At 35.6% G+C, this 20577-nt stretch overlaps 1 protein-coding gene across 1 annotated transcript in view; it reads right to left on the bottom strand.

The window, feature by feature from the left end:
- Positions 1 to 5740: 5740 nt before the first annotated feature.
- Positions 5741 to 20577, bottom strand: part of LOC150100198 (glutamate receptor ionotropic, delta-2-like) — a 154138-nt gene continuing 139301 nt past the window's right edge. Inside the window, exons 2-5 of the mRNA XM_090402608.1 lie at positions 14777 to 14935; positions 11509 to 11656; positions 8591 to 8829; positions 5741 to 6022 (exon numbers count right to left, since the gene is read on the bottom strand). Of these exons, the coding sequence (XP_090258734.1) occupies positions 5741 to 6022; positions 8591 to 8829; positions 11509 to 11656; positions 14777 to 14935 (828 nt within the window). The remainder of the gene's footprint in view (positions 6023 to 8590; positions 8830 to 11508; positions 11657 to 14776; positions 14936 to 20577) is intronic.

The raw sequence follows: 20577 nt of genomic DNA, 5'->3' as shown, positions 1-20577 counted from the left end.
ATAAACAAACGTATATTAATTTTTATGTTAGACTTAAGGCTCAACCTTTTTTAAGTATTCACTTTTAAGCAATGTTTGTAAAGTTTTTATAATAAAAGTTTGTATTTCATTATTGATTAGTGACTTAAGAACTTTTATATAGTGGCTTGAATTAAGAAAATAGCACAATCTTGACCTTCAGTTTACGAAAATAGAATTTTTATAGGCCTTTGTTCATCAGTACAGGAATAAGTTCCCTTCAACTTAAATTTTGTTTTATTCACAAACTGGGTACAGTACTCATCGCTATAATAAATTTTCCACATGTTGTCGACACCAATAACGTATTAAACTCCATTATACCAATAACGAAATTAATGTAATTTGCACTTAATGGCTGAAGATTTTATTAAGAATGCCACGTTCTTTCTGACTTTCTTGAATTGAACATAACAGTGGCCAACACAATACTCCACAACGAAGACAAATTGACGTCATGATACCCAAGAATCGGAGGAAAATAACCCATAAATGTTAACTAGTTCTAAAGCTTAAATATCTCAATATTCAAAGACTGACAGTTGGTGAAATGATCCATAAAGTCTTAGCCACCTAGTCATCTGCATTGTTTCTGCCCACTGGAAATGAAGTGATGCAATCTGACATCGTCAAACTTGAATATCATTAGGACATGTTCATTTTATTCACAAACTATTTTCATTGAAAAGTTTATTTGAACAGCTGATCGCAAGCAACTATTAAATATGAAAACTGCACTGAAATAGTTTAATTAAAACAGGAATAACCTTTTGTACTTTCTAAAGGTTCCAGTTCTGTTAAATTAATTTAAAGAATTAGACCCTGAAGGCAATCATATTATCTGACAAAATTGTAAAGCAATTAAGAACTCCAAGATCAGACATTAATAGATAGTGTTAAATGCTCGCCCACGAAGTATCTTATGAGGCTCTTTATGTGGTACATAAAGTAAAGTTTGGAACAATTCCAAAAAAAGTTAATCGTAGTTTCTAGTCTCCTGTGAAAAGGTGTAGGAGGACAGTTTAGGGAAGAAGAAATGCTGAAACCACTGGGCATAAACTATTCCTTATTGACAATTTTTCTTACTTAGTTTCTATTTTTACAAGTACCTGTAGCATATTATAATAATAAATAACACCAAATTCCACAGTATTAATTTTAATTATTAAAGAAGGTAAGATAATTCATACTAATACTATCTTCAGCGTTCCAAACAGAATGGAATAAAAGTAACGAACATTCAGTGAATCGCCTATTAAAATAAAATTTTGTCGCGAGCTAAGAAATGAATTATTTAAGATAATGTGATTTTAATTATCACAGTAAGGTTAATTTCATGTAACAACCCAGCTGTACCTTCCTCAAAAGCAAGTTTAATTGTAAAATATTTGTTGCATAATCTTAGCTGTGGTTCGTAACATTCGTATACGAACTACAAGTGAGTTTGTAACTAATAACATGACATCTGTGCAACCACTTCAAACTTGACTAGATCCTGATGCGATAATTTCTCAGTGAACGCTGAATGTTCAAGAACTTAACTAGCTGGCATTCTTACTGATTTGAGCGTCATAAATTCTTTATGAATGTTAACTTCGATGCAAAATGTTTCAAATCTGACCAAACTGGCTTTTCAGTTTGAACTGCCGAACACTTCGGAAACCTAAAACTACGCACCTCCATTTGAATTCATAAGTGAATTTTGTTAACGCTCATAACCGATCATTTTGAAAGCATCGGTTTGTTCATAAACTCGTTAAATTTCGAAACGGGTTTCTAATTCAATATCAGTAATAAATTAAATGCTACTTAAACAGATTAGCCAGTGCTATGTTGAGTATCGAATACGCTGTATGATCGTAATCAGTTCAGAAGTTGAGTTAAGTCTTAAGCATTATCCAAGAATGGATTTGGTCCTAAAATCGGTCTGAAACCTTTAAGTGCCAATTTCGGCCTCTGACTTATGCAGCCAGACGACCTCGTTTCAGAAGCTCTATGGAGTTACTTGATCAAATATTCCTATTTGAATATCATTCAGTGTCATAAGTACTACTGTGAGATTGCCAAGGAAACTTTAAATCCTTAAATTTAGATGTTAAAGTTGGCGTCATGTCTAAATCGGTCTTGTGTTAAAGACCTACATTTTGAACGCAGTATTGCTTCGCTTGAACTTTCCTATGCACCGATTACTCCAATAAATGTCTTTGCATCTCTTTCTCTACTCCAATGATTTGTCTTATCTTTCAGAAAATCTTGGCCCTCGCTTCATATTGTAAGTGACTGAAATGACTACCAGACTTAAATCATTACGAAACTTATGTTAACGACCTTGGTTACTTAAGGATCAACGTGATCCTGAGTATTGACTTGACAATTGCTTCCACAGTAAAGCGAACCTAATTGAAAAGGAAATTTGTAGGTTGGGTTTGTAGAAAGAGCAAAATCTGAACTCCCATCTTTGGTTCCTTCGCTCAAATTAATAAATTGAGTCGATGCTCTTCAATTGAATATTTTTGAACATTAATTTTTTTCTTTTACAGGAGATAAAGTTGAAGAAAATAATCTTGCTTCTCGTAACATGTCTGGAAGTGACGTAGATGCTTTACAACAAACTAGCGTCAGTCTCACCATTAAAAACGAGATGGAAGCCAAAAGAGGCGAACACAACTTGCCCTCCGGAAGTGACGTAGTTGCTTTACAACAAACTAGCGTCAGTCTCACCATAAACGAAATGGAAGCCAAAAGAGGCGAACACAACTTGCACTCCACTAGCGATGAAGCGGTAAAACATAACGATGAAGTACACTATTATCAGATCCTGACAGACGAAAATATCTATGAAGAAATCACGCCAGAGGAAGAACATATCTATGAAGAAATCGATGTTACTCCCGTAACTATTGAAGAAGAAATCTATGCAGATGTGCAACTACCTGTTGACCTCCTTCCCAATCCTGGAAAAGGCATACCATCCAGAAGAGAACCCGCAGAAGATGAAGGAAATCAGAATTATGACGCAGTCTTATCCACCTCTTCACAATCAAATGAAGATGGCGGTGTTTATGAAATTAATGACATCCTACCACCGGAGGAACATATCTACGAGGAAATAGCAGAAACCGTGTCCAGAGCTGATTCGACTGAACCTGCATATGAGTGCGACACTGGGACAGTTATTTTTCACGTGGCGATCGTCTCGATTTATTTAGTGGCGCCAATTTTAGAACTTATAGTAAATGGATATAGAGAAAAAATTTTCAACACAATACTACCGAGTGCTGGGGTCGTTGCTGTTTGTCACATTATTTACATAGTTATTTGCTGTCGAGGAATACTGAAGGCTAAGAACGACACTGAATCTTCACTCGTTACTTTGGAGCGAGGCAGTGACGAACAAAGCCAAGACAACAGTAATGCTACTGAAAGCTTCGTCTCGGAAACATCTTTTGAACACACATACGCCAACGTGAACTGATGGCTCTAAACCCTGGGCAGCCTAAATAAACAAACGTATCTTAATTTTTATGTTAGACTTGAGGCTCACAACCTTTAAAAGTATTCACTTTTAAGCAATGTTTGTATGTAAAGTTTTTATAATAAAATTTTGTATTTCATTTTTCATTAGTGATTTGATCTTTTTGTATAGTGGCGGCATTAAGAAAATAGCACAATATTGACATCCCTTCAATTTAAGGAAAGGAAATTTCTAGGCGTTTTTGTTACTTTATTCACAAACTCGGTACAGTACTCATCACTATAATTTTCCACGTGTTGTCAAAACTAATAACTTAAACTCCATTATACCAATAAGGTTACAAATAACGAAACGAAAGTGATCTGCACTTAAGATTTTAGTAAGAATGCCACGTTTTTCCTGACTTTCTTGAATTGTACATAACAGTGGCCAACACAATACTCCACAATGAAGACAAAAATTGACGTCATGATACCCAAGAACCAGAGGAAAATAATCCCATAAACGTCAACTAGTTCTAAAGCTTCGACATCTTTAATATTCAAAGACTGGCAGATGGTGAAATTATCCAATATGGGTCTTAGCCATCTGGTCGTCTGCATTGTTTCTGCCCACTGTAAAATCCTGGAAATAAAGCGATGCGATCAAACATAGTCATTAACTTTTTAATAATATAATCATTGACATCTTATTCGTAAACTATTTTCAGTGAGAAGCTCATTTGAACAGCTAATGATCGCAAGCAACTATTAGCTACTAAACCTGCATGGAAATAGTTGTAGTCGGCAATTAAAACATGACTGCCATTTTGTACTTTCTAAAACGGTTCTGTTGAATTAATTTAAGGAATCTAAAGGGACCCTGAAAGCAATCAAATAATTGTAGAGCAATTAAGAATTCTAAAATCAGATATTAATATTAATTCAGAACACACGCAATTTACAGACAAAAATTACTAGTTGTGGTGGTGTTGGAGGTGGGCGGCAGATGGCGTTGATAGAGATGATTCGTAGTAGAGGTTAGGTGCAGAGACAGTTGTAGATGTCCTCCCACGATGAGTCTTCGGACTCCTTGGAGGTATCAGGAATAATAATAATAATAATAATAGATCGTGTTAGATGCTCGCCCACGAAGTATCTTATGAGGCACGTTATGAGAGCAACCACTTAAAATGAGTCTTTCAAAAATAAAATCATTGTTTATGTTTCTAACAACTTCGCAGTTTTAATACCCGTCTTGTGCAAATTTTGGAGCTTTATATATTTTAACTAGCAAGTTTTTACAAGCAATTGGGTGATTGAGATCTCAATTTGTGATGGTTTTTAAGTACAAACTTTGCGAGGAGGTAGAGAAAATCAACATTATTCACATAGGAAAGCATGACCGGAAACACCACTCGAAAGTGATAGGTGGCGCTGTTCGCGAGCGTTCTAGATGAGCAATTGGGGCTTCCTCATTCAAGCTTTCGACCTCATTCAAGCTTCCGAGATGGCAGACATGCACCTCGTTTACCATATGTATCCAACTACAGTTGAACTGTTCAGTTACGCCTGATAAAGTTTTTACACTACTTACTGCCTCGTGTTATTTCTGTATCTTCGTGTCCCTGTTAGTAGCTTCCGTTTAAAACTGGTGGTCAGGCTTTCCTATGTGAATAGGGTTGATTTTGATGTTCCCTACCTTCCCCTCAAAGTTTGTACGTGGAATTTTGAACCATCCTCTGTATACACCTTGTTAATATAATACATGCCTCCACCAAAGTCAAGCAACTTAACTATTTAGTAGCGTATTCAGTTTCGCAGTGAGTCTTCATGTACGAAGTTTAGGGTGAACTGCTGACCGATCAGCATATCTGAAATAATTTTTAGATTAGCTGTTGATGCTTCCTACTAGGAAACGCGATATCAATTACAAGGCGAAAAGTTAAGATACTTGTAACAAATCTTACAAGTGTAAACCTCTTTTTCGCTCCGAAAAGCAGGTAAATCTTCAAATAAGGAAGCTATTATTATATATTAACTCTCGCCTTCCTAAATACATTCCTTGAATATATATATATTTATAAAGGAATAATTCCGGATTGCAGTGCAATATGCTATAAAATAAGTTATCGTAATGTAGCCAACATAATATATAAATATTAACCCTCGCCTTCCTTATATATATATACTTGGTATGTCATAATTTTCAGTGCGCTAATTTTACTGCATTAGTAGTATTTAAAATCGTCAGTAATAATAGGTTAACTTACTCGTGATTTATGGTTTCTACAAAATACTCCGGCAATCCTCTTCTTACAGCTATGCTGTAGGGATTCTGAAACACTGGATCGTCTGCAATCCAGAAATTGCACTCTCCTGTTGCTTTGTAAATCTGCATGGAAATAGTCATAAGGAGGTAAACGTCTGCAATTAAAACATGGCTGCCATCTTGAACTTTCTGAAAGGTTTCCATTTCTATTATTTCGTCCATGGGCAGGGTGTGAGATTGAAGACGAGTCCATAAAGAGGGGTGTTTTTCTCGATTTTCCTGGAATTAAAAATATTAATTAGTGAGAATTAAGTGTAACTTAACATAAATATTAAGTGCTTTTATGGGTCTTACGAGCCGATGTATTTCGCTCAAAATATTTCGCGGTCTTTGAAAAGATGGGATTCTCCATTTACGACTTTTTGAGCGAATTCCAGGAGGACTTACATGTGTGCTTCAGAAATGAGTATTCTTCACATCGGACATCGTGACGTAGGATGTACGGCAACAAACCATCTGGTTAAAACTATGGTGAAAGGAATTGTTTAAATTTAAATTTATTTTTCTATTAGCTACCCGATTTAGGCTAAGATGGGAGAAGCTATTTTTTATATTCATATATCTATATTATATATATAAATATTATATATAAATAAAAAAATATATATATTCGTGGTGATAATCGCAGCAGCGGCAACTTGACTTTTTTCTACCAGGGAGAAGACTTTCCAGGCTCTGGCGTTTCCTTTCTGGATCAAACTGAAAACATGAACTTGCATCACCGCTGACAGTTCTATGCAACACGGACTCTTGATCAGGGTTGAGAAGCCCTGATCAAGATCAGGGCTTCTCAACCCTGATCAAGAGTCCGTGAGTAATTCAAAGGGGGTCCTCGGGATAGTTTATTTTCATTAAACTCTATCTTATCATGTTGTTCACACTTGGCCTAATTGATATGTTCATATTCTTCCAAACATCTCCATTAATAACAGTAGTGCATTGTCATAAATGATACATGTATTATTGTAAAATTGTAATTTATTATTTCTTTATATGTAAAAAAATATAAAAACTTTCCATTTTGGAGTTTATGGAGGCCGCGGTGAATTAACATTCGCTACAGGGAGTTCACGACATCAAAAAAGGGTGAGAAACACATTCTTGATCCACTGCATGGATGAAATTTTGACAACATGCAACCAGGTGTTTTCCCTGTTCGTGTCAATGTGTATGGTACAAATCTCGAACAAATCCTCTTGTGCAAATCTCCAAGATGAATCTGGCCGTTTCTCTACCTACGCCAAGTGTACAGCGAGTATTCTAGTGGTTATTCGTCTGTCATGAGCAACAATTTCATTTGTGCGTGCAGAAACTGGCCATTTTTAACGTCCGTGCAGATGGACGTTGAAAACCAGTTGAACACCTATGCACGGCTCAGTCATCGCCGTAAACTTCTCCTTAGATCTTGGTACACTTCCGTAGCAGTTTTTCCTAATTTACAGTAAAATTTTATCACAGCTCTGCTCCATTACGCGACTTCTGACAAGCTCTACTCACACAGTGTAACTTCAACGGTTGCCACACGAAAAATGCTGCGTCACCCGACTCGAAAGTTGCACTTGTAATTAAAACACATTCTAGCGGTCAAAACTATAAAGTTTTGACAGAGCTGTCCTGTAAAAAATCAATCTCATTACTTAACATGGACACTGCGCATGTTTTGCTTAATCTTATATTTTCAATTTTTACGGAACTCCAACATTAATAATTTGACATGACTGGTAATTTTTCTTAAATTAGACCGAAGGTTCGCAAGTGAAACTACTCACATTCTAGGAATAATAACTGCATTGTAATTGCTATTAAGATCATTTTGAGATGAAACAATAGCATAAAACTACATGAGATTTTTTTGAAGACCTATCGATGCTTCAAATAAACTATATAGCGGATTTCCTCCCCATTGGACATCCTCAACGACAATGGGAATAAAAGGTCTAGATTCGAATCCCTTATAATGGGTTAGCCCTTCACATTTGGTGAAAGGGTTTAATCCTTCACAACAAACCAGAAAAATACACCTAGTTACCAAACATAATACACTGAACTCCCATAGCTGTAGTTGCTAAGCCTAATAATATCAATTTAGCCAGTTTTTATACTTGCAAATATTATTGTTCTTAGACTGCATCCATTTATTTAATATTTAAAGTACTTTTTTTTAAAAGTTGAAGCGGATAAATTCTCGGCATTTTAAAAGTATATGGTTTGAACCCTTTAACGAATATAAAAAGATTAATACTAAGAGGAACAACAATAGTTATCTGTGGCTATCAGACAGTTTAATTGTAAACTGCATCTCAGTAGATTAAACAAAATAAACTTTCCATGGGAGACTTTTGGGTTCGAGAGTTATGTAGCTAATTTATCATTAACTGTCAGTCGTTCATATACGATTCATTGTTGGTTTTAGCGTGAAATAGTGCTGCCATCTCGTAGTCTTAATTGACAATAAAACCCTTAAAGTCAGCATTTTAAAAATGCCTATTAAATTAATCCTACGCTCTTAGAGAGGATTCGAAGAACCCTTACAAAACTTTCTTTTTACTTGTAAGTTATCGGATCTCTTGTACGGGGGTGGAAGGTTATTTCTCAGAATTTGGATTTTTTTTTGTACAGCAAAACAGGCGAATATACCAGAAGAAGATGCGCAACTAACAGTGTAATATAATACACCGTACTCATAGATAGTTGCTTGGGGGCCTTATTTCAAACAAGTGATTTTATTATGTTATGAATTAAATCAGATTACTGATGTCTGAACATTTCCTTAAAAATGTAACTTACCTTGAAGCAGATTTCCACAAAGGTTCCTTTAGGTATGATAGGTATGAGGTCATCGTTATTACATACATCCTCTAAACTGTTTACATTAGGTTCCGATTTGGAAGTCGACAGGTAGGATGTGAGACGACTCTTGAAGAGACAAGACAAAATGAGCACTGGAAACATGAGCCAAACAATAACCGTGAGTCTTACAGGAGTGCGGGAGGACGAATGTCGTCCAGCTGCGGAACTACCTGAGCCTAAACATAAATCAAATTTCTCTGTAATCAAACAAGAAATGATTTTTTAAATCTGTACAACAATTTTCATAGCTTATGAATTGACAACGTAGGCATTTGTAGTTCAAATTATGTTATTTAGTACCGTGGATAGACTAAGGATTTTTTCTATTTTTTTATCATTTTATATAATTTATTTTTAAGTTATTTTTTACATAGTCCAGAAACCCTGCTCTAAAGACCAAACATGGAACTTTTCAAGCCACTTCACTCCTCCAATAAGCTGGTAGTGATTTCGCAACGGTGATGAAATTCATCTCTCACTTAAAGATAATCACAAATACCCCTCTCAGCAGCTCTTTTTAATATTTACCTAAATGAAATAATAAAATGGAATAAAAATTTCCATCACGGTATTAAACTTTCTCCTACTGTGAACTTAAGCACTCTCCTCTTTGCAGACGACCAAATAATAATTACAAATTCTGAAAATAACTTACTGAAAGCTATTTTAGATCTAAATGAGATAGCCAAAGATTACGGTATCATAATATCAACAGAAAAATCAAAAACTATGGCCTTTAATGGACGAATTTAAAGCAAGAACTAAGATAGTAATAGATAACAAGATCTTAGAACAGGTGAATTCATTTAACTACCTAGGATGTATTATGATTACATATGAAAATGAAAAAGATATAAATAAAAATTGGAAAATATTAAAAAATGACAGGTGTAATTAACTCTATATTTAAACCAAACCTAGTTCAAAAACAAACCAGGCTAAAAGTATACAATACATTAGTCCTACCGTTCTTAATGAATGGAAGCGAAATCTGGAGAATAAAACAAAAAGGCAAACAAAGATTAATAACAGCAGAAATGAAGTTTATGAGAAAAACTGCAAAGTATACCCTATTTGATCACAAAAGAAACGAAGAAACTAAACACCGGGAAAGGGGCTCGGGCATCCCCCAAAGAAAAGGAAAAAACACTAGAAAAATTTCCAAAAATCTTTTCCTAATTAAAATTCATTTTTTTTATTTATGTTGTGTGCTACTTATGAATTAGCGATCACTGCAGATGCTCAGTTATAGGTCGTATGCGATGTAGTGTGTATTCGCAAAACGTCTACTCAACTCGCCCCCCCTCCCCCAAAGGTTAAATCCTGAGCGCTCAGCCCCCCTCCAAGATTAAATCCCGAGTGCGCCACTGGAACAAGTAATAGAAAAAAAGTAAAAAATATAAACATAAATGGATGGAACATGGTTCAAAGAATGAAAACAGAAAGATTACCAAAACAAGCCTTAAAGTACAAGCCACTAGGAAAAGAAAACCAGGACGTCCTCTTAAACGATTCAACGATGACTAAGGCCGGAACAGGCCACGCTAGGCCTAAATCCTTGAAATGCACGATAATGATGATGACAAATAGCCATATTCACTGCGGGATTCGAACCCATAGCCCGTTTGTTGGAGAGTGGACACGCTAACTACTTGGCCAACCAGGTCGGTCGGATTGTAGTTGGGAGTTCATTTCGTCAACAAGAAATGAACTGAGTATATACTGTACCTTGGCCAGTTTATTAGGCATCTAGTCAGGTATGGTTGCCACACTACCGGCTCGAAAGTGTACAGGATGCGGACCTAAAACACTATTTAGTCTCAGTGTTTTTTTTTTTTTTTTTTAAACTGGTCTTTAAAGAATAACTCATCAGTTTTTACCAACATAACCTGCGCTATTGTCAGCATCGTTGAATTAAAATTGGAATCCTTCGTATCAAGCATAGTTTTTCCACTCCTAAAATGACCAGTGTCGATGTTCCTTTATCGATTGTCTTAAATGTTATTTTTTTTTTTTTAATCTAAAGAGAGGAACCATTAGATTTCTAAAAATTTGGAAATCAGAGGGCAGCTGGTCTTCACCCTAGCAATCACTGACAGCTGATTCCATGAATATAGATGATTTTAGAAACATCTTAAAGAGAATTAGGCAGGCGAATTGCTGTCTGAAATGTTATCGGTTCTACGGTCGTTTTTTTTTTAAGATGAGAGTTAAAAATCCTAGTTTCCTGCAGATAAACTCTAGTAGCTGTACCAGAAACCGAACAGCTTATAATCTGTCCCCAAAAGCCTATAAAACGTTCCTAGTCAATGACTAGGATTGATATTATAATTATGGGCTTTTTTTTCCCCTTGGTCTGGCATTATGGTATACAAGAAACATTGTCCAATATAAATTATGCCCACGCTTTAGAGATCTTCGCTTGGAGACTTGCCAAGAATAGTCGATTCATGCTGAAGGGGGAGAAAGAAATGAAGAACGTACGAATTGGTCGCCAACACGCAAAATCACGTGCTTTATAATTTTCCATATAAAATTACTGTTGGAAAATAAAATTTTCCAACTGTTATACAAGCAACATAGTTAACTACAATGATCATAAAAGAGAAGTTAATTTTCCGACTTGTAATAATAAACAACTCATCCCACAATACGGATTGATTACCCTATTATCGGAATGGATTCTCCTTTTGTTGACATGCGCAGAAATGTCGAAGGGTCTCGAATCTGTGGACGTACTATAACGCAGAAAGTCTTCATATATATTTTCTATATATTCATAAGTAATTTCGAATGTTTTGTTGTATTTCTGGATTATTTATCATATCTTGCTTGCGAAAGGACCACTGACTTACCTTGTAACATCAATAAACTAAAGAATTCCCAGAGGAGATTCAACCATACAAGGAACGTTTTTTCTGACTTTCTCTTTCTATAGACATTTTGCACAATCAACAAGAATGTTGGCATGAAAATCAAGGTCACAATTAAGGCTATCCATACCTTAAAGATAAATAAATAAATAAATAAAGAAAGAAAGAAATATATATATATATATATTTTTTTTTTTTTTTTTTTTTTTCAAAATATATATATAATTTCAAAAATAATTTCAAAAAATTATTTTTTAAAAAAATTTAGTTACGACCAGAAATAATAATTCTGCTAGCTTATTGAGCATGCATCGGTTTTCAATTAAATTCAAATAGTTCATTGTCAGTGAGATGATTAAAAATACGTTGTAAGGTTCAAAAATATCTCGGTCATTTTCAAGAAGAAATCAAAATGAGAAAAAGCAGAGTTGTGGATAAGGAAGGGTTTGGGGATGAATTTTTTTTTTTTTTATTATGGACAAATGATACAGTTTTTTAGTGAAGAGAAAAAGAAATCAGTAACATTACTTTCTAAGGGATAATGTTCTGTTTGGCAAATTTCAAATATTTTATAACCGTCTCACCATAACAACTATTTTTAAGCAGGATTTCCGTTTACAGTCTATTAAGAATATAAGAGTTATATAAACTTTTACGCCCAGAAAAATCCGTCCCAGCAGAATGTATATTCATTCTGCTGGGACCGATCAGTGTATGAAATGATCCAGTCTAGTAGAGTGGTTTAAAAGTTATCTTCTACGGGGAAGGATCTGGATCAAATATCTCCACAACATCCAATACTTGAGTTCCATACTTGTTGCTGAAGTCAGGAACATTTCTCTGAAATAAAAGAACTTTATCAGTGAATGGGAGGTTATCTGGTTTCTAGAAGTGACAGTTCTTTTTTTTAGACTACAATAGAAGAATAGTCTGAAGAATCGAACGGTGGTCTAAATCTATGGAAGCGGTGTCTAAGGTGTTGAGATCTGGATTTGGAAGCTCAGAAATATCGGAAACATGATATAGGCTCTAAAGTTAGGAAACCTGGATTTCAAAGGCCACGAATATCGTCATCTTAAACAAAAAGGTGGATCGTTCGTAAATGAACATAGAACTAGGGGGAAGTATACTGGCGTGCTTAAGGACGAACCTAAGGACAAACACCATTTCTGAACATTTCAACCGCAAATTCAGACGAAGCAGCTTGTAGAAATTTGTATAACTGACAATTTGGAGTAGAAAGCGGGTAACCATTCAAATTTTCGAATCTCACGCAAAGGGATCACGTGGTAGCACTCAACAGGATGAAAGACAAAAGACTGCGCTAAGCGAATTGTGTTTGAACGAAGCTCTTTTCGTGAAGTTGTAAACTTGGATGTCTTCTAATGTCTCAAAAACATCATCTAGGTGATTTCACGCGAGTAAGAATTATTGGGAAGCTTGAAGAAAGCCGCAGAATTACTGACATTTTCAGAGCGTTTGGAATCTCACATAGCGTTGTATCCAGGCTCTGGCCAGCTTTTCAAACCAATGAAATGTCTTCCAGACGTTTGCTAAGAGGTCGTCCTTTCTCTACCACAGCATGAAGACCATTTTCAGTACCATTTTCACGGCAGCTCATCGTAGAGCACGTTTTCAGTGGTGCTGTATCCATAAAAATTCGACAGGACACGAATGGGCTAATGTACTCTTTATAGATGAGAGTCGTTTCAGTGTTTTCTCCGATTCTGGACGACACGTGATCTGCCGTGAAAATGGTACTGCTTACCATCGCGAGAATGGTCTTGAAAGGGATAGATACGTCGATGCTGGGAATCATGGGGGGTGGGGAGAAGTTATGTTTAATGGACGCACCGAGCTACAAGTGTTGGAAAACAGGGAATACGCCTGATGAACGATATTGCAACAAAGTTCTTCGTCATGTTCGATTGTTCCGTGGAGAGACTTCTGGAGACCGAAGATATTAATCGAATTGAGTGGCCAGTCCACTCCCCAGATCTCAACCACATGGAATACGTTTCGGACTCAATAGGAAGATTCATTGCTGCTCGAAATTTTTAGATTTTACAATGCTTAAAGAAAACTATGCAGAGAGAGGCACTTCAGTGCGTTGCATTGCAGTTCACCCCCGAACTGCAATGCAGCTCTCATGCTTAGCAACAAGTGATTCAGCAGTTCTTGAGGTAAACTACTGGCCCATACGGGGTTCAGTAGTTTGACTCAAGTAGGCTTCCTGAATCACTTATTGCTAAGCATGGTAGGAGGTTGTGAGAGCTGCATTGCTGTTCGGGGGTGGACATATTACGCACTGATATGTCCCTCCGCATAGTTTTCTGTAAGCACTGTACATTAATTGCTTAACTTAACTACGTCGTTAGGAAATTTGTAACTTTTGCCCAAAACGTATTGCAATTTAATTTGTATGAAATTTATAACACATTCTTGTGATATAATTTATTAGTATGCTAGCAATAAATTTATGTTCCCATTTGGCTATAGTCATGAATTTGTTTTCATATAGGTAAAAATGTAGTTCGTCCTTATCTTTTGGTTACCAGTGTACCTGAATGTAGTTCGTCCTTAGTTCTGAGGGTGCTTTTTAGTTCTGAGAGTGCATCAGAACCTTAACTTTCATATAACACCCGCTCAACCAGCCAATCACGTAGTAATCTGAACAAAATAAATTCTGCATTTTAACTTCTGAACTTAAATTTCACGAGTAACAAAAATGAAAATTATCTTTTTAGATTTCTGTAACTCTAAATACAAACTCAAAATTTGAAATCAAAGCCATTGTTAATTAAAAATTAAAGTAGATTATAAGAAATGTTATTTATCGATCTGCTCCATACAAAATAAAATAAAATAACATAAAAGTTTGAATTCACCGCTGGTCGAATCAGAGAAACTGAAGGAGGACAAAACCACGTTTTCTCCTCCACTTACATTATTTCCCATATCTTAAATATGGGAAATACTTATGTACTGTACGTTGCACAAAATGACAATCTACTGCCCATAAAACTACTATAGATAATTAAATATCTCGTGTATCGTTTTAGGTTATTTTTTAATCGCTTTTGAAAATCTTGTGGTTTCTTAAAGAGGAAAACGTAAGATCCTCAAGGCCACTTTTTCCAGGAAATTAAGAGGTTGTATATTTTATCCATGTAGTATTGATGCCTGATGAACGATATTGCAACTATATAATACAGAATTATACTCTTTTACTTGCCAAATATTACATTACCTCCATAGAAAATACTTGTAGGTATAAGAACAGTCCTTCTTCAGTAGGAACCAGAGTACCCAAGATGGAAGTCTGCATGATTCCAAGTGGGATGGTGAAAATAGCAGCTTCGGATCTTTCTGCAGTTTGTGCAAAGGGCCCAATGGCGATATCTGCTTCCTGCAAATACAAAATTCAAAAATTGCCCTTGATACAGAACAATGCAAAGTTGGATTTAAATTACCAAATAAAATATTGCTCATACAGAAGCGACTAGAAATACAAACCAAAAGAAAAAATAAAATAGTAGACCCCCATCATCGACTTTGGGAACAAACACGGAACTCCTTCAGCGATTTTCTTATTTGTGGTTATTTTTGAGCGATTATTTTTCTGATCTTGGTAGATCTTTATTATTCGCGGTAACGACTGAAAGTAGATCGGGTCGATGTTATGTTTAAAAAATACGTTCTTGATGAAATTTTATTTTTCACATTTGGTTAGTCTTCATGTCCAATAGTGTAGGCATCATCTACAACTTTCACTGTTACTTTTTTGGGGTACCCTTTTAGAAACTTAAAATTGCCATAAAAATATGAACATATTTCTTCATTGAGAAAAATGAAGTGTTGTTGCACCTTCAAGTAAAACTTTATGTTTTATGAGTATCCGTGATTATCTTCTGGAAAGAATGGAAAAATCAAATTTGGTTTGAGGTTAATTTACAGAGGAAACTGCGATTTTATAGGTGTATATCTCTGAGGCTAAAGATTAGAGAATTAGTAATATTGGAAGCAGTATGACTCTGCTAATGACATTTTGCATCATCGTAGAATATCTAGATGGAATTAACCTTATACTCTTAACGAATTACGGATGTAGTGAACAGTTATCATTATTTAGCGAAAAGGACATAGGCCCACAGGGGAAAAGCACTGCATCATCTTATTAATCAATATACACTCATGAGCTAAAACGTTATAAACACCTATTTAGTAGCGTGCTGAACCTCCTTTGGCTGAGATAACAGCTTGCATCCCCTCTTAGCATTGACACGAGTTATAGGTGTCATGAATTATTGTGGACCAACTAGAAAGAATAACGTCCAGGTGGTTAGCGGCCAAGCGAGGCACTGGCGTCGACCGGCGGATGCTGACTTCCATCGCACAAATGTTCGATGGAATTCAAATCAGGAAAATTATTCTGCCAGAATGGTTGGGTATACTCTTCAAACCATACTTGATCAATGCAAGCCTTGTGCCACTGGACGTTGTCTTGTTGGAAGAGTCCAGATCCATCGGGCCACACTGCCACCATATAGGGCAATGCCTGGTCCGAAACAATCCCCTGTAAGAATTAAGGTGAAGGGGTGTTGAGTGAGGGATCAGGGGACCCAAATGTCCACGAGAACAATCCACATACCAGGATACCGCCACCACCGGCCTGTTTCCTGCCAACAGTGTTGTCCGGTTGCAGAGGTGATCATATTGCTTTGGTTCATGAGTGTATTGCTGTTGGTCATAATGCAATTTTGTCTGTCAGCTGCATATCTTCTCTGGCTATTCGTCTATTTTGAGGATGAAAAATCCAATGGGAAAACAACTCGCCACCTCCTTACGTGACATTTGAAAAGTTCTTGGCGTCCTAGACTGAATTGGAATCCAGGTCTCTCCAACCAAAGGGTATCGTTAGTACTGATACTGACTTGTTTACGAGGGCTTTCCATACGAAAGAATGAACGAAAGAAAGATGCTTTATCCGATTATTTCTTCCAAAAAAAGGACACTTAATAAAGAAAAGGATAATATCATTTGAGTATGCAGCCAACCGGACTATGTGGTCATCTACGTAAAACGAATTCTTTGGAAGATTAGTCCAACTATATATATATATATATATATATATATATATATATATGCAGGACCAGGGCAACTCGTGGCTACGAGTTGCCCTGGTCCTGCACTACCTGTGGGATCAGTTAGACTTGCATCAATTGCAGGCGCAAACTTGACTTTTAGTCTGTTTGTTTACTTGGGAAATGGAGTAAAACCAGGTTTAAAATTACTTGGTATCTTTAACATATATATATATATATATATATATATATATATATATATATATATATATATATATATATATATATATATATATATATATATATATATATATATATATATATATATATCGGAATATATAGCGAACTCATCTCTAATACGTTGAATATTATATTACTGGAGATACATTCAGTAACCCGACTTATTCTTATCCTGCAGTGCATTGAACATTCTCCTAATTTAAAATTAATTCCGCTTTGTATTAATTTATCAGTGCACAATGATCTCATCAGAAAACGAACGTAAATATTTCACAAATCAGCTAAAATCGCCGATAATTCTATAAAATACTTCAGGAATTCTTCTTCTTCTTATTATTATTATTATATTGCTAAGTATTCTCTGGAACACTTGGATATTTCATAGAATACCTACATTCTACCTTTTTTTTTCCTGAATAGCAACGTGTGTGTGTGTGTGTGTGTGTGTGTGTGTGTGTGTGTGTGTGTGTGTGTGTGTGTGTGTGTGTGTGTGTGGCGGCCCGTACATAAGCACTGCGACACTGCAGCACGCCATGGAAAAAATGAAAAAAATAAATTTTGTTTGTGTTTATAAATAAGAACAATGCTTACAACTTTATATAAATGCAGTTTAGATTACGAAACAAATGCACTGCAATCTAACGCAGTGTCGGAACTATCACGTTCGACCAATCGCAGCTAGCCTCGCCGATTTTTGTTTGCGCTTCTCATTGCACGTTACAAGTGATTCTGACACTGCTCGTTTGGGCAGTGTATCGTATGCTTGCGCGCGTTATTTCTGTGAGATACGAAACTTTTATTATTGGTGTTTGTTCGTGGTGAGGGTGAAATATTTTTAATAAAGCAATTTTTTTAATATGTAAATTTATTTATTAATAAATTGGTTACTGATTAGGAAAAAAAATAATTATATATATATATATATATATATATATATATATATATATATTGTATATGCAGCACCCCCACTTAAAATTATTACCGGCCGCCACTGGTGTGTGCGTAAACAAGATCAGAGACTAGAGACAAGAAGCATGCCTTTCATGTACAATTTTTTTTTCTTTTTTTTTTTAAAAAAGAAAATCGAGGAGAATAATGTTGAAATTTATGATTAAACTGCTACTTACATTTTTATGGAGCATACCAAGCATTCCGGTCCACGTGCCATCTTTTTTCTTTACTCCCCATTCTTGGTCTGCAGGTGTGACTAATGAGTAACTTAAAATATTAAAGTAAACCATTAGAACCTTTGTAATCTAATGTATAAGAATGCATACAAGGCTAATCAAAACTATACAGTACATTATTATTATTATTATTATTATTATTATTATATAGCCTGGTTGGCCGAGTGGTTAGCGTATCTGCTCTCCAGCCAATCACAAGCATGGATGTCTGTGATTTGTCGGTGAAGTTACTAGTGGTGATGGTCGGCAGTAGATGGTGTTGGTGTAGATGATGCGGTTCGTTGTTAGTTGATGGGCTGAGATGGAGAGGTGTAGAGTAGGTGCCCTCCCTCGATGAGTACTTGGGCTCCCTGGAGGTGTTACATAATAATAATAATTATTATTATTACTTTTTATAATGGTTTATTCTTTGAATTATTGCCTTAAAGTGAAATTCTCCTGATTTGTAGGCTACGATTCTAGAAATCCATTCATTTTTAAGGCACTTCTTTGTAAACATGTTTAGAAATACATTCTGATCTGTATTGGATTCAGTTGTATATCTATGATTCTTGAACTCACTTTTCAATCGTTTATTCTGGTAGTCTTCAATGTACTTTTGATTTTGAGAAGGTAGAACTCACAGAAGAATGTGGTGGGATTCTGCAGAAATCAAGAGCGCCATCTTGCAAACGTTAAGAATAGTTTGATAAAAGATCTGTTTGATGTTTTTGGTATTCGGAAAGAAATTTCTGATAACTAGAGGGAAAAAAGTCATCAATATTGCCTTGACGTTTCTTATCACTCGAGTGATATTCGAATATATTCGAATAGCTCTCAAATGTTGAACTCAATGCTGGTTCTCCGAATGCTTGCTGTAATGCATCGGTGAATGCGAAAATTGCAGAACTTTGGTATACTCTGACGGTGTTCCCAATACATCCGTTTCATAATGCGACACATAACTCAACTTACTCTTGAGTTGTTACCACCTTCTTTTCCGATAGGTGGCGTCAGAAGGCATTCCTAAATAACCTACATGGTAGTTGTACTGTGATAATATTATGGTCTGTTCTGGATATGTTTTATAAATAAACTTTCCTGTGTGTGTGTGTGTGTGTGTGTGTGTGTGTGTGTGTGTGTGTGTGTGTGTGTGTGTGTGTGTGTGTGTGTGTGTGTGTGTGTGTGTGTGTGTGTGTGTGTGTGTGTGTGTGTGTGTGTGTGTGTGTGTGTGTGTGTTGTCCGTCGTTCTCTCTCTCTCTCCTGAAGAGTCTTGGGCTCACTCTCAGTGAAGGCTTGAAGAATGGAGTCTGTCTTCCTCTCTGTCTTCACAAAGTTAGGACTAAAGGAGCTTCGCTTTTTATTCACTTTTAAGGGAAAGGCGTTAATTCAAAGTAAGTTTAAAATTCAAAGTAAAATTACCTACAATCCATTTATTTACAAAATATATTTAGTGTACCCATATTTTCCTTAGCTGCTTGTTGAATTATTTCCAGCTAATCACGTTCATATATGTTAATTAAAATTATATTATCCACGCATCATAAACCGCACCATTGATTTTTCTGATGATTTTTTATGTAGGTCTTTGTAGCTTTTTGCGTACATGTAATATGCAAAACTAAGCAGCGAAAATCGTACCTAATGTGACATAAGTCAAATTGGACACTGATTTTAAGAAGGTTTACCTCCTTTGTTACCAACTATTTGGTTTTTATAACAGACGTACAATTTTCGCATATTTAGCTTGATGTGATAGTTGATAGAGACGATAAAACTTTATGCCTTTTGTACTCCACTATACTGCGGATGAATTTGTTCATAAAATGAAAACCATCTCATGAAATATAACATTATCATTCTAATCTAATTATTTGTTTCAGTTTTGTTCTTGGTCAACAGAATATACCGATATAAATCTATAATTATGCTTACCTGAAGTTTATATCACGAGATAAACTCTTCAGAATCTCCCCCATAATACCACCGATGCTGATTTCATTATTTTTTCTTTGAGTGGTCACCCAGGGAGGCCACTGAAACAAAAAGGAAGTGGGGGAGGGGGGAGGAAACCCTCATTAATACCTGTACAACCGCAAACCATTTACAGTTTAATTATTATTGCTAACACCATAGTAGTAAACGGCAAACAAACAAACATGAATAAATAAAGAAGAGACATATATATACAATCAATAAGAGCCTGCAAATCAGATAATTCACTATTATCGCATTAATTAATTTCTCAATTTAATCGTGTATTTATTTATACGATTTAATAGAAGGAAAGGTGATGAGCTTACGACAGACAACTAACGATTGTGTGTGCGTGTGTGTGTGTGTGCGCGCGCGCGCTACGAGTGGTAAATAACGAATTTTATTGAATATTTTTGTCGTGGAATTATTATATTTATAAATAACAAAATGGCTGACCGAAAAAAACAGTTCCCTTAGATACCAAAAATCGAAATTCAATTTTACATTTAAGGTAAGATAAAAGAATTTTTCATGCAGAGAACACTACTTGGAACTCTCCATACAATCGTCGAGTATGGCAAGTT

Source organism: Typopeltis vanoorti, chromosome 13 (assembly GCF_054136105.1).
Source record: "Typopeltis vanoorti isolate ZY-2024b chromosome 13, IOZ_Tvanoo_1.0, whole genome shotgun sequence".
Taxonomy (NCBI): Eukaryota; Metazoa; Arthropoda; class Arachnida; order Uropygi; family Thelyphonidae; genus Typopeltis; species Typopeltis vanoorti.
The sequence above is the reverse complement of the archived record's forward strand: the minus strand, read 5'-3'. Positions and strand labels throughout refer to the sequence as shown.